Genomic DNA, 13,552 nt, shown 5'->3' with positions numbered 1-13,552 from the left:
GTTTTTCCTTTTAACCACATGTTGTAGTCCTCAGCATATGGAGTTGCTCAGTTGTCATGGAGATGGTTCAATTGTTATCATGTGACCTCAGAATGGAAATTCTTCGTTTGATTGTTGGATGGGAAGCTGCCGTTCCTCGACCGATTTCTGAAGGCAAATATAATAACACTACTTTGGAGAAGGAAAAAGTCAATAGATGATTGCCCTGCTGCCATCCTTTCTTTGTATTTCCTGGGGCCGCAAAGTTTTAGCCCGTATGTGGAGAATTGCTTCCATGAAATAATGCAGAACCGTTATGCATGTATGTACGTCCCATAGGCCACTATCGGAGCCCAGTTCCACCAATAATGATGGTTTTAAAAACCTCCTATGGTCAAACTGATTGATCGGTCGACCCCTAGATCCTAGACACTTGTGTGTGAGATGAGCCATACCTTCCATAGAAAGCCATAATCCAAGTAGCTTTCACGCTACGGCGGGATTTTCGTTCTTTTGATCGGCCCAGGTTCATCCATTCCAAAGTAAGCTAGCCAAGTAGCATCGGCACGTCTGGCTGAAATAAATTATTACAAATGGAAAAAAATTCTTGGCTCCCTTGGCTTGTGTTTAAATCAACAGTGTGTAACATTTAGGGGGATTTATTGGCAGATATTGAATATAATATTCATGACTATGTTTTAATCAGTTTATAATCACCCAAACCTAAGACTTGTCATGTTTTCTTTAGCTAAGAAAAAGCCATTTATATCGACGTAGGGAGTAGGCCGTCTTCGAAGGAATTCAGTGTCTTTCGCCTTTCGCGTTTTTATGCTATCTGAAGGTGGGGATGCGTTCCGAAATCCAGTGTTAAACGGGCCCCGGTACTAAATAATTAAAGATTGTAGTATTGATAAGTCCGGACTTAACTGTTGCTTTTTATTAGTACTATTTAATGTTTTGGTGTCATTCGCTATCACACTGCAGTGCGCATTTGCTCTGCTCTCTCTATCGGGCTGAGCTCCTCAAACTACACACATAGACACAAACGTACGAAGCGCCAGCAGATAGCTAGCTGTGGTGAGGTGAACCAGGTGAAGTGAAGATTACTTGAGTTGACTGTACGTGCAATAAAATATTCGCGGAAAAAAAGCCAATACTGTATCAATACATCTGTGCAACAAGAACACGCCACTACTGAAGGCCAACAAGGAGTGATTAAAATTCCAACCTCAAGACAAACACTGCCAACTCAACAGGGACCACCAGAAGCATCCCATTGCGACTACTTTACGTGGCTGGGCTGTCGGAACTTTTTTTTGAGTCACAAGGATTCAACACTTACAAGAAACCATGCAACACCATCTCTGCTGGTACACACACACACACACACCATATACCACAGAATCGAATTTTCATATGTCATAACAACTTGACCATCTCCATGATAAGGCCACAATATGTGGCTAAAAGCTTAATAACGAATGCTTTAATCAAAATGTGCAGTTACACTGTCATAGATTGTGTTTTAAACATGCACTTACAAATACAAGTGAAGTTCTCGTGAAGCTCTACATCCTCCAAAGCTGTACATAATTCTTACATCCTCCAGTCACTCTACAGGTAACCGGTTGAATCCGTCTAACCATTGCTGTTTGTTAGCCTTGTTTTTTTTAGCACCAGAGGATCAAATTGAATCATCATGCTTTATGCCCCATCAAACTAGCTTTTCAGAAAGGTGAAGGTGATTCTCAGTTGTGGCATGAACCTAGTTTCTAAATCCAGCCAGATCCCAATATGAGTTAGTTAGTTTTGGGTATCTGATGGTACAGAGTCCAATCTGATACCTAATACTTACAGAAATGTTGATTAAATATCTATCTGACACATTGAATTAGCAACTGTTGTGGGTCATCTGACACACGTTATTTCCCTAAGTGACTAGATACAATCACTGAAGGTCCTGATTCAAAAATATAATGTGTTTAAGCTTGAAGAATGGAAGTTTAATTGGGAGGTTGGGACCCCTAAAACATTGAGCAGCAACGTAGTGACCTGCTGTAACTGGTGAAAGCGACGGTCAACGCTTGCTGTCAATGAGAAATCTGCTTGCCGAATATTTTGTCCATTGCTCTTTACTAATGATAATCATTGTCGGCGCTTAGCAAATCTGTGAATTTTGGCAACCTCAATGTCAGAACTCGCACCAGTTCTCCCATATTACTTTTCACATTCACACAGTCTAATTGTCATTCCATTTGCAGTGAAATGCTCACACTGTAGGCTGTGGTGGGCAAAAGACATCACAGTAAAGAAAGGATTGGATTATGATCTGCTTTTTTTAGCCAATATTAGTCCATTATATTATCACTGGATCGACACAATACCAATCCTGAGGATCAGCTTAGGACATCCCTAGATAGCATGTGTCTTAGCACCAATTATCTTTTTATTCTTCTATTTCAGGATTTTATTAGCGCGGCAAGCAATATGTTGAACGGGTCCTGGGATGCGGTCAACAAATCTGAAGTTCACAAGATGTCATCAAACTACCTTCAGTCTGTGGAGGGTCTGGTGAAGAATATCAAGATCAATAGCAACAGCAGCAACGTCTTCAGTCCAAATTTACAGTTCAAATTCTGCTCGAGTAGCAACTGTAATGTGTCTATGTTTGGCATCGGCGTGAATCTGAACAGGACCACAGGAATACTCAAAGTTGTTGCCATCAAAAATGTAATGAAGAAATTAAAAAACAACTTTCTCGATATGCTGCCTACCAGCCTATTAATATCAGCCACACTGGAGAACAACAGTGACTCGTTTTTGCAAATTACGCTGGAGTTCCCCGAGAAAACGCTGAATATCAACACTAAACCTCACTGTGTCTTCTGGAACACCAGTGAGAAGGAATGGTCGGATGCGGGATGCGTTATTAAACCTAGTAATGGTAACGGCACAGGTCAGGTGGTCTGCGAATGCAACCACCTGACTTCATTCTCTGTCCTCATGGCCAAGGAAGATATATCTACTGAAGTCCTAGATATCATTACCTATGTGGGCCTGAGTGTGTCCATCTGCTCCTTGCTGATCTTCCTCACCATTGAGGCTCTAGTGTGGTCAGCCGTGGTCAAGTCCAACCTTTCACATTTCCGTCACACAGCCATGGTGAACATTGCCACGTTCCTCCTGCTTGCTGACATCAGTTTCCTGGCCTCTGAGGGAGACAGTGAAACCTGGTGCCTAGTTTTAACATTATGCAAACATCTGTTTTTCTTGGCCATGTTCAGCTGGATGCTGTGCATGAGTGTCATGCTCGTCCACCAGCTCATCTTCGTCTTCAGTCCGCTGAGGAAAAGAGTCTTCATGTTCCTCGCCAGCAGCGTAGGCTATGTTTGCCCAGTCTTAATAGTGGGATCCAGCTATATGTATTGCAAGTACACCAACAAGCCATACTATGATAAGAAAACATGCTGGCTGGTTTATGAAAGACTCTTGGAGGGTTCCATACATGCTTTTATCCTCCCTGTTGGAACCGTGATTTTGACAAATCTCTTCTCCATGGTGGTCGTCATTGCTACTCTAGTGAAGTCCTCGGTCCCTGATGCCAGCAAGGTGGATGACAAGGAGACAGCCAAAAGCATCATTAAAGTGGTGGTCTTTCTAACGCCTGTCTTTGGAGTAACATGGATCATTGGCTTCGCTCAGCTTCTATTGGACAAGGACAATCCCATGGTTACTGTTGCCAGCTACAGTTTTACCATCCTCAATTCCTTCCAGGTAATTTGAAAGCAATCCACACACCAAAGAGAATGTTGATATTAGGGATGCATCAATCCTACTTTTTCTCACCCAGTACCAATACCTCTGCTCAGCTACATATATCGATTGCCAACCTCATACCAGTGCTCTCTTTCCCCCAAATTGAACCTGCATTTAGTCTGTCTTCTTCAATCATTTGGGATCATTTATATGTGAAGTAATTAAGGATTGCCATGGCGCTAAATCTAAGACGCAACTTAAAGGGGAACTCCACTTACACTCCGAAGGTCAGTTAGCTTTAGGTCCTATAGCTGGGTTAGCTTAGCCTTCATCCTTCTGGGGCAGTTGGCGCTTGCGGCGGCGTTTGGTCCGGCAGGTCTGCCTGGGTGGTCAGAAGATGTTGTGGGCGGTGACTGTCTCAAGATCCACTCCCAACAAATGAAATACAATCCCCACCCTTCTATCACCAATGTTGATGAGTGTATTCTGTCATATGCCATAAGTGCTCCAGTAATAAAGACAACAAATGTAGACAAAAAAAGGCCACGAGCAAGACATGTAATGTAGAATTCCAAATGTTAATTTTCCAAAATATGCTTGAAAAGAAACCTGTTGTATTTCATCTCTTCTCTTGCAGGGCCTTTTCATTTTTATCACAGGGTGTTTGGCAGAGCAGAAGGTAGGTTTAATCAATGCTCTATCAGTGTCAGTATGTTCATTGATTTATTGAAAATCTCCAAAATGTCCTGTGGTCATAAGTAGGGGATTCTTACCTGTACCATGGGAGGCAGGGTTTTGATGCCTTGGGCCTACAAATGTTGCCAGGTAATATGTTGCTTAGTTTTACCATCTGCCCAATTTATTACTTTTTTTGTGTTACTATTAACAGGTCCGAGATGAAATGTTAAAGCTCATAATGGTAAGTTTACCAATGAGGTCTATCCAGAATTAAACCATAAAAGATGGAAACATGCATTATATCTCTGTTTTATTCTACCCTCAGGCAAAATCAAATAGAAAGAGTGAGAGCATGAAGAATTTGACTTCAACGACATACACGAAAGACAAATAAAGACCGAGGTCAGTCTTCTGTTACGTCATTGGTAGTCTCTTCATCTACTTGTTTCCATGCATTTATTGCATCTTCAATACCACAAACATCCTTTTCAAACCCATATTGTAGACCCTTCTGTCTGCTTCGCTCTGAAATCTATTTTAGATAACTTGTTTGAATATTAGATTATATTTATACAGCGAGTGCAGTTAGTAACAGTGTGGGCTCCATGGTAGATCTGACAGCTTGATGGAGTAACAGTGGGGGACGGAGCCTAGCGAATGGTAAATTACAACCTCATTTCAAACAGAGTCAGCAACATTTCTCATGATTCTAATCTTTCCTTATGCAGCAGTGTATTGGTGAACAGTTTGGTGAATCTACCACGTGGAAAAAGGAAAGTAGCAATGTCAAATTTTATGCGACCACTTTTATTTATTTTCCGCTTTTTATGATAAAAATACATGTTGGACAGTTTGACAAACAGCCAGGTCCAATGCGGCTGCAGTTACCATAGCAACTAGCATCTTAACTAACACGCTACGCTAGGTTACATGAAGTGGGTCTGTCAGTTTAATAAGCAGTGAATCACTTTTGCACCGCATGTAAGCAGAATATACAGTATATTGAGTGAGTTTGTGAATCTAGTCTAAAAATGTTCCATCTCTACATTTCAGATCGTGGAGCAGCTCACACGTATGCAGCTCCACTTGAAGCCCACAACTCCTAGAGTTGACTTTGTGTTGGATTAAAGTTCCTAGACAGTTACATAAGATGATATAGATAATAGAGATTGATTTCCTAAAATAAGGTTAATTGTTTTATGTTGTTTATCGTATATATTACATTTTCATCTCAAGCTTAATTTAACACGCTTGTGATAAAAATTGAATTCATGAATTAAATATAACACTCATTTTGCTAATATGTATGTGTTTGATAGAATTGACCATTATTATTATTAGTTGCACCAGTACTGACCATTATCATCCTCAACTGACAAAGATATTACATGAAAACATCCCCTCCGGGGATTAATATGTAAATCTAGCTAATGCATACATTCTTTAAAGGGTAAAGTAGATACAGATTATTTTCCATTATGAGTGCCAAAGAAATGAAACACAATACTAAATTATTACTGTATTTAGCTGCTTTAAGGAGGGGCTTTAGATTATTACTGACTCAAACCACATTATTGGATGGTGTGCATTCTGTACGACTAGTTTAAGCTGATTGTATTTAGAACATAGAAATTGTTTTTACAAGTTTGGCATGGTTTGATCATTTAAATGTAAATTAACACATTTCTACTTGAACTATAACCTGTATACCATGTGTGTCTAACCGCTGTATGTATAAACATATGCATTGTAATAAAGGCAAAGAATATAATGTCTTTCGTTGTTCATTATACTATGCATGTTTGCGAAGTTTCAATCTCAATCTAAACCACATACCGCACAAATTTAACAAACTCTTGCTCTGATTGGGGCTTCATTTCTACAGATTTGTTTCATGTAGGGACACACAAAATACGGGGCTTGCGATGCAATTAGTGTCCAAAAAAGAAAAGTCTATAAACACTTCTCTCTCCAATATTGGCAGCATTTTTTTCTGTGATTCCACTGCTGAATGAATGCAGAAGACACGTGTTTCACTGAGCTCTCCTGATGACGGTGAAGATAGCCAGTGTCAGAATCACGGTCCCTGCTGCGCCACCAATGAGAGCTCCCACGATGCCTCTGTCTATGTTCAGTTCTTCACACCTCTTACCAGCGTAGTAGGTGGTCTGGGTTGACACACACCTGAAAATCACAGATTTTTTTATTAGGCACAAGTAATTGCTTTGAACTATATTGTTGGACACACATGCTGAGCTATTGTTTCTTTTTGGCGAAGTACTGAATTTGCTGAGTATTGTGTCATCTGGCTAACCAGAACAGTGGTTGGTTAGCAGTTTGTTGGGAATAAAAGTTTGTTCACGCAAATCTTTCCTCGAGAGACTTTAAAGGAATAGTTTGACATTTGGGAAATGGATTTGCTCTCTTTTTGGATGTTTGATGAAAAGATCGACACCACTCCATGTATGTGTTTGAAGTATAAAACTAAAGCCAGTTTGGGAGCTAACATGGCATAAAGACTAAAAGTAGGGGAAAGCAGTTTATCCGTCCCCCCAGCACTTCTGTGCGGCAACCTTATGGTGACGTCAAAACTCCAACAAGTCACTGCTTCTACATTTGGTTCACCAAGAAATAGTTAAAGCTTGTAACTGCCAATAAAACCACTTTACATGTCTGTTTGTGTATATTTTAAAATAAACAGAGATGCAGAGATTTCTCCTTGATTCCAGTCTTCATGCTTCAAGCTAATTGCCTTCTGGCTCCAGCTCACTTAACAAACAGATATGAGAGCGGTACAGATCTTCTTATCATACTGTCTGCAAAAATGTCAAAAGATGTCAAATGATAAAAGCTCAAATGTCACAAAATTCGTTTAAGGATTCTGAAGGAACTACAATTTAATTTCCCATTATTTTTAATGTCCCAAGCTACTCTAGCATAGAGTAGCTTAATGTTGTTATAAATGGGCCAATGTAATGCTGAGGGATTGTGTTTATTACTTAGCTTTAAAGGTGCTGGTAGGCATTTTTGATCTTTGGCTAGAACCAGGCTAGCTGTCTCCCTCTGCCGGCAATCTTTATGCTAACCTAAGCTAAGGGAGACCTGTCTCTAGTTCCGTACTTAACACACAATTTCAATTTATGAGTGCAAGTCTTTTGTAAGTGCTTTCTCTAGCTTTAGCCTGTGCCTCATTGTCATTTAATTTTAATCCATATTTTTTTGTAAGTGAGGATTGCCCAAAATATATAACCAATTCTCTAGAAATCCTAAATTTTAAAAGTAGACATTTAGGAATGCAAGCAACATGTGCTATATATTAACCCCTGCAAACACACACACCTGCATGAGGCTTTCCCTTCACTCTCCACACACACGCCTCCGTTGAAACAAGGGTTGGAATGATAGGGGTTGGCGGCACGGGCTTCTCTGTGTTTTGAAACCTCCGGTCTCATTTCCATCTCACTGCACCTGAAGTAGCTGTTGGTCTGTTCCAACGAGGATGAGTGTCTGAGGGGGGGGGATAGTCAAGAAAAACAAACAAACGTTATCCGTTTCTCAATTTCACATATTTGTGGTTATAATATGATGTGAGAGTGGGAGATGATGCAACTTCTACAATGCCAGGCTTTGAGATACCCGTTCTCTTTGTAAACCCAGGTTTTTTCTTCAGAGTTTGTGACTCTCCTACCGAACTAAATGGACCAATTGCAGGCTGTCTATGAAATAATTATTACCGCAAAACCCAACACTGTTGGTGTAAATAAAGCAAAAGAGGAATGCTGGCAGAAGATTCCCAATTGTGTAAAGTGAACATATTTATTCTCAATGCCTACCGTTTATTTCTAATTTGACGGCTGCACATTCTGCCGCGACAGCGATGCTGGTATTGCTTTCACCTTGAGAGTTTGAGTCATCGTGGCAAAATGTGGTTGTGGAGACACCTACTGTAGCAGGAACTACCACAAAGGAGGTTCTGAGTACTTTGTCTTGTGTCAATATCTCTTTCTGTCCGTGGACTGAGTTTGTCACCACGATAGCGTAACAACCATGCCAGACGCAGTCAAAAAACTTTACATTAAAATGAATGTCGAGTTTGAAAATGGGAGTGATACAGTGTCTGGTTTTGACACTATCTGGGGTGAAGCAACAATCTCAAAATCTGACCAAGTGAAAGCCAAACTATCTGCGTGGCTTAATACTATTAGATGTAAATCAGCAAAACCAACTCTTTCATCGGACTCTCTTTTTCCTGACTGTCAGTGACCCGGGCTTACCTGTTGTGAAGCTTCTTGTAGAAGACATTCTCAGTTTCACATCAGGGTCCTGGTCCATGGCAACGATGGTTGCCTGCCTGTTTTCAGCTGGCCACTGTATCACTGCATCATCTACCCACACCGCAGAGGTGCAAGGTCATGCCAACATAGTCTGGGTAGTCACTCTCCTTTCCATTCGGGTAAACACTGATACCGAATGAGTGGCCCTCTGAGTTGAAGAAGCACTTGCTTTTCAACGAACCGCCAAGAGGAGTGTTGGCGAGAACACCGGTGAAGTTGTGGATTTGCCAGACGGCGCTGGGGCAAATTGTTTCAGTAAGGGTGATGTCGTCGATCAAGATGGCACCCGAAGAGCCGGACGATCCTCTGACACCTTGGAAGAAATAGCGGAACTTCTCTGTCACCTTGAGAGTCACATGGGCTATTTTCCAGGCAGCATCTCCACTTCCTGAAAGACAAAAAAAGAAGCTGATTAATTGTATTGTTATTCTGTGCTGGCGTAGGAATGATAAAAACAGAATACCTGCAATGGTGTGGATCTTCCTGACACTGCGCACAGTCCCGGTCCCATCGTCAGTCTTGATCCATATCACCAGTTTGTCCCCAGCTGCTCCAGTCATCTTGTAGAAAAACTGCAGGCACTGCCCGTCTCTCTTGGGTTAGAGGATACGTGACTCCAGCAAGGCGCTGCTTCCCACCGCGCCGGAAGATGTGTCAAACTTCATGAAGTAGCCAGAATCTGGAAAGGGAAAAACCTTCGGTACATGAAACGTCAACTGAATTATAGTGATGACGGGGATTGTTTGGAGTTCACCAAAAGGAGCATGTGAGACTTCAAATGTGTATTATATTTTTCTTTGAGCAATGTCTTCTTTCTAGCCAGTCTTCCATAAAGCCCAGCTCTGTGGAGTGTAACGCTAATAGTGGTCCTATGGAAAGATACTGTGGAGCTTTCCAGCTCCTTTGGGGTTACCTAGGGTCTCTGATTAATAGCATTCTCACCTGGTCCGTGAGTATTTCTCTCTAGGCAGGTTTGTTGTGGTGCCATGTTCTTTCCATTTTGTAATAATAGATTTAATTGCAAGGCACTGTTCCCTTGATCTAGAACATAAGTTCAGTACCTCTACAGAGCCCTGCCACGGTGTGGTCCATATCAGCAGGACTGCTCAGCATCTGGACCCAGTCTGCGTTGTCCTCCTCGTTCTGGATCATTCCACAGATGTTGATCAGCTCAAAGGAGCACTGGTCCAAGAGAGTGAGTATGTTGGCTGGAACAGGAAAGTTAGCAACAAAAAATATTTTCTGGGGTTAATGTGGAGGATTTTCAAAGTACTAATGGGATTTTTACGTCAAACAAATATCTGTGGCTGTTATTTTATTGCAGAAAGCCATATTTATTGACTTTTTGGCCACTACGGGGCAGCTGAACGAGCTCCACATTGACTCGGAAAGGTGAGGGGGGTCGTCAGAGTTGTGTGATAGTTATTTTAGTGCAGCTTTAAGATGACGATGTCAATGTATTTCAGATCTAGTGTGACATAAAACAAGTACTTTACTTTACTTACACATCACTTAACCACTTTCCCTGCCAGGATACCTTCTCTAACCCGTAGGCGGACAGGAAAGGAGACACTCACCACAGTCGTACATGCGGTTGAGCCTGGTGATGTCGACAGCACCGAAGTCCAGCCGCTGGCCAATGACCTCATTGAAATACGGTATGGTGGTGGTGATTGTGGGGATGCTGTCGTTCTTGTTGAACGACAGAGGCCTGTAGTGCATGATGGACTCGTAATCATATGGTGTGTTCAGATCAGTGATGAAGTCATCCTCATACTTGTTGAAATTGTGCTCCTTCCCTGTGAGGAGAAAATAACATCGCCATGTAGACAGTCAAGTGATGGTTTATCAACGCCTACAAACAGTGCTCCCACATAACATATGTACTGTATATGTAGAAGCTGTAAAACATATCCTTTGAAAAGTATGGTTATTTGTTGAAATTCACTTCCTTGTATTTTTTCTTTTTTCAAATAATGTAAATTTACATTTGAAAACAAACTTACCACTGCATGACCGATTAAAAAGCACAGCCTAATTTTCGTTCGGTATATATTAAATGTTCTCAATGAATATCTCTTTGAACTTGGAGTATTTATTAAATCCTGGTCACAGGCCTGAAGAAAACAAAACAAAAAAATGATACAATTGTGACCCACCTTCTTCAATCTGGTCCCACCAGATTTTGACATAGTCATCTCTGTCTGAGCGAGACTGTTCGTGGTAAAAGCCCAGAGCATGGAGGAGCTCGTGCTGCACAATGGCCTTGGTGTCACACCTGGCTCCAATGGACACATTCTGGCCTGTTCTATCGTCTCCAACATACGACCAGCATCTGCATTGATAAAATGGAGGTTTGAAATTACAACGTGATCAAGCGAACGTTCTGTTAGTGCTCTCTGACTAGCATTTCATCACAAGATGTCCACTTCATAACGCTTTTGATGACACGGCATGATCCCATAAAGTTGTGCAACAGCCGCGAGCACACCCGAGCCAGTGCAGCTCACCCAGACAGCTTGGTGAAGGAGATGTAGCTGCTCTCTCCCTCATAGGGCTTGAAGTCCACGCAGGATCTCAAACGGTACTCCTCAAAAGCCTGGAGGATCACACCTTTAGCATTCAGTTCTAGGATAAAAGGAATTCCATATCAGCATGTGTATATTTACCTTCTCGTTCGATTATTTGTTGGTGGAAATGTACTCCGTCGTGCAAAGTTTACCTAAAGAATCAGTTAAGGTGTAGGGAATGGGAAACTTCCATCTCAGTGTTTGATTGAGGATTGCATTCCTGCTGGGCTGTAAGGCACATTGGAAGGGTTCAGAATCTGCTTTTGAGTTCTTGACAAACATCTCATCTCTAAGATACTTACATCAATAGCGATGTCTCCCTCAAACAGGTGGTTTAACCCTTAAGAAACACAGGTTTAGTGCTTAATGAATATGAATGAAGAAAGCACATAAACACATGTATCAAAAGGAGACAGGGCTTTAAAAAAGAGTATACCTCTATTGATCTCAAGTATGTCGTCCCTCAGTTCACCACCATCTGCATAATCACCTGGAAGATAAATGTATTGTTACTGCGAAAAAAGGGTTATTTTTAAAAACATGCTTGTTTTACGTGTATGTGATCAAGTTAACGGAAACAAACCGGTACGTGTAGGAACAGCTTGCACCTGCCGCACAAAAAGAGGTATGTCAAAATTTAAACCCCTCTACAGAGACTTTTTTTTCAATTTCTCTCAATGTGAATGAATTACAAATGCCCCTACCGTCAAAACCACAAAGACTCCGATCAGCACGGCGATTTTGCTCAAACTGTCCCCGGAGCCCATGTCGCTACCCAGACCCAAAGGTGTTTCTCTGAAGCTACATTAACATGCCCATAAAGACAGAAGCTGGAGGGGAACTTTGATCAGGATTGTGGTGTTCAATGAGTAATAGGCACTTCACACGTGTCCTCGCTGCCTCTTATACGACTGGCATGTTGTCGGGTGTCCTGGCATGCACTGGTAATGGCGGCACAATAAGCTGTTGACCCTGTACAGAGGCATCAGAATCAACTGTGGAATAATATGAACTCTGATCTTAAGTCGAATAAAAAAGGCAGTTATGTTGTTAGTGGGTTTGACCTCTGACCCCTGTGTTGCTTGGGGATGGAAATTTACCAAGTCATGTAGGCCACAGAAAGCATCATTGTGAGGAACAACAGTTGCCTGTTTGTGTCAAAACCATGTCCTCTTTGTGTTAGAGACATAGGTGAATAAGAAAACATTAAAACTAGTAGATAGCAACATGAGTTTTCTGAAATTGTATGATTAAATATTCAAATGAGGCATTATCTTATTTCATTTCCAGAACAGAAATGTGAACATTGATAAAGCCAGGTTAAAAAATCTTGTTTCATTTGGTGACATATTAGAGTCAAAGGTTTTTACAGAGGGAAGTTTGAATATCTTCTTGTATCACTCCATAAATCAGAAAATACTGTCAACAGATCATCGTCATTTTTCTCCATGTTTTAAGTAATAAAATGTTCTTTAAATCAGGCTATAAATAATATATGAACAAACCCCTCAGTAAAAATCTTCAGAACATAATATAGATGGGAATAAAACTGGGAAGTTTGGTGTATGTAAGTGCAACTTAAGTGGAGATTTCTAACTTTTAAAGATATGTTTTGTAAATTTACATATGTTTTGAAGACACGACAGGTGAATAGGGTAAAAAAAATAACTAATAGATATCACCATGAAACTTCCCCAGTTGGTTACTTACATAAAGTCAATTATTTTTTGTATTACAAGTTTTCCGAAAAAAATATGTTAAAATATGCAAATTAGGCATTATCTAATGGTAACTTTTGATGAATTTAGGAGAAATCTAAAGATGCAAATAGACAAAGTAGTCAAATAAACACTTAAAAGTGTATTTTGGATGATTTCCTTCCACTAGTCTGAAAGAAGACATGTTATGGAAGCCAAAGAGACCAAAACCTCAAACTTGACCAGTGCATTAAAAAAAAACAATGTTTTTTTTCCCAGGGGTTTCTCGCCTTAACTGATTGATGAGAGTGGTGATGCCTTCAGGGTGTGCATTAAAGAGATTGCCTCGAGTGCCAGCACTTGTAATCTTCATTTACAACTTGAATCTGTTGTGCCATAACACCAGTAGAACCTGATAACCTGCTTTATTACATGTTTCCCTATCAAATGTCAATGCAGCAGATTTCGTTGATATTAAAGGAGGACTTGAGTGATTTATTATTGCACCTCCACAAAGTTCAGGGACTTAAAAAAATAA

The 13,552-nt window shown here is 40.8% G+C and overlaps 2 protein-coding genes across 2 annotated transcripts; one reads left to right on the top strand and one right to left on the bottom strand.

Moving 5' to 3' along the window:
- Positions 1 to 2,466: 2,466 nt before the first annotated feature.
- LOC116399866 (adhesion G protein-coupled receptor F5-like) lies at positions 2,467 to 5,541 on the top strand. The gene is made up of 3 exons (XM_031877308.1): positions 2,467 to 3,753; positions 4,373 to 4,414; positions 5,467 to 5,541. The coding sequence occupies exons 1-3, from the start codon at positions 2,467 to 2,469 to the stop codon at positions 5,539 to 5,541; spliced, it is 1,404 nt and encodes a 467-aa protein (XP_031733168.1).
- Positions 5,542 to 5,805: 264 nt separating this feature from the next.
- On the bottom strand, positions 5,806 to 12,160 carry LOC116399880 (meprin A subunit alpha-like). Its single transcript, XM_031877334.1, is given in 14 exon segments — positions 5,806 to 6,597; positions 7,753 to 7,920; positions 8,688 to 8,799; positions 8,801 to 9,135; positions 9,211 to 9,426; positions 9,809 to 9,955; positions 10,325 to 10,546; positions 10,907 to 11,082; positions 11,258 to 11,375; positions 11,470 to 11,545; positions 11,620 to 11,657; positions 11,754 to 11,807; positions 11,901 to 11,925; positions 12,022 to 12,160. Coding segments are annotated over 13 exon segments (1,641 nt in total). The 5' UTR covers positions 12,085 to 12,160; the 3' UTR covers positions 5,806 to 6,597; positions 7,753 to 7,861.
- Positions 12,161 to 13,552: the final 1,392 nt, after the last annotated feature.

Source organism: Anarrhichthys ocellatus, unplaced genomic scaffold (assembly GCF_004355925.1).
Source record: "Anarrhichthys ocellatus isolate YVR2014 unplaced genomic scaffold, GSC_Weel_1.0 scaffold133, whole genome shotgun sequence".
Lineage (NCBI taxonomy): Eukaryota > Metazoa > Chordata > Actinopteri > Perciformes > Anarhichadidae > Anarrhichthys > Anarrhichthys ocellatus.
This window is presented reverse-complemented; position numbering and strand designations above follow the sequence as displayed.

What these genes read in the sequence shown, in the direction of transcription:
- LOC116399866 (XM_031877308.1), top strand. Translation starts at nt 2,467, where the DNA reads ATGTTGAACGGGTCCTGGGATGCGGTCAACAAATCTGAAGTTCACAAG. An exon ending in CCATCCTCAATTCCTTCCAG is followed by an intron (nt 3,754 to 4,372) that starts GTAATTTGAAAG and finishes CTTCTCTTGCAG; the next exon opens with GGCCTTTTCATTTTTATCAC. An exon ending in GGTGTTTGGCAGAGCAGAAG is followed by an intron (nt 4,415 to 5,466) that starts GTAGGTTTAATC and finishes TCTACATTTCAG; the next exon opens with ATCGTGGAGCAGCTCACACG.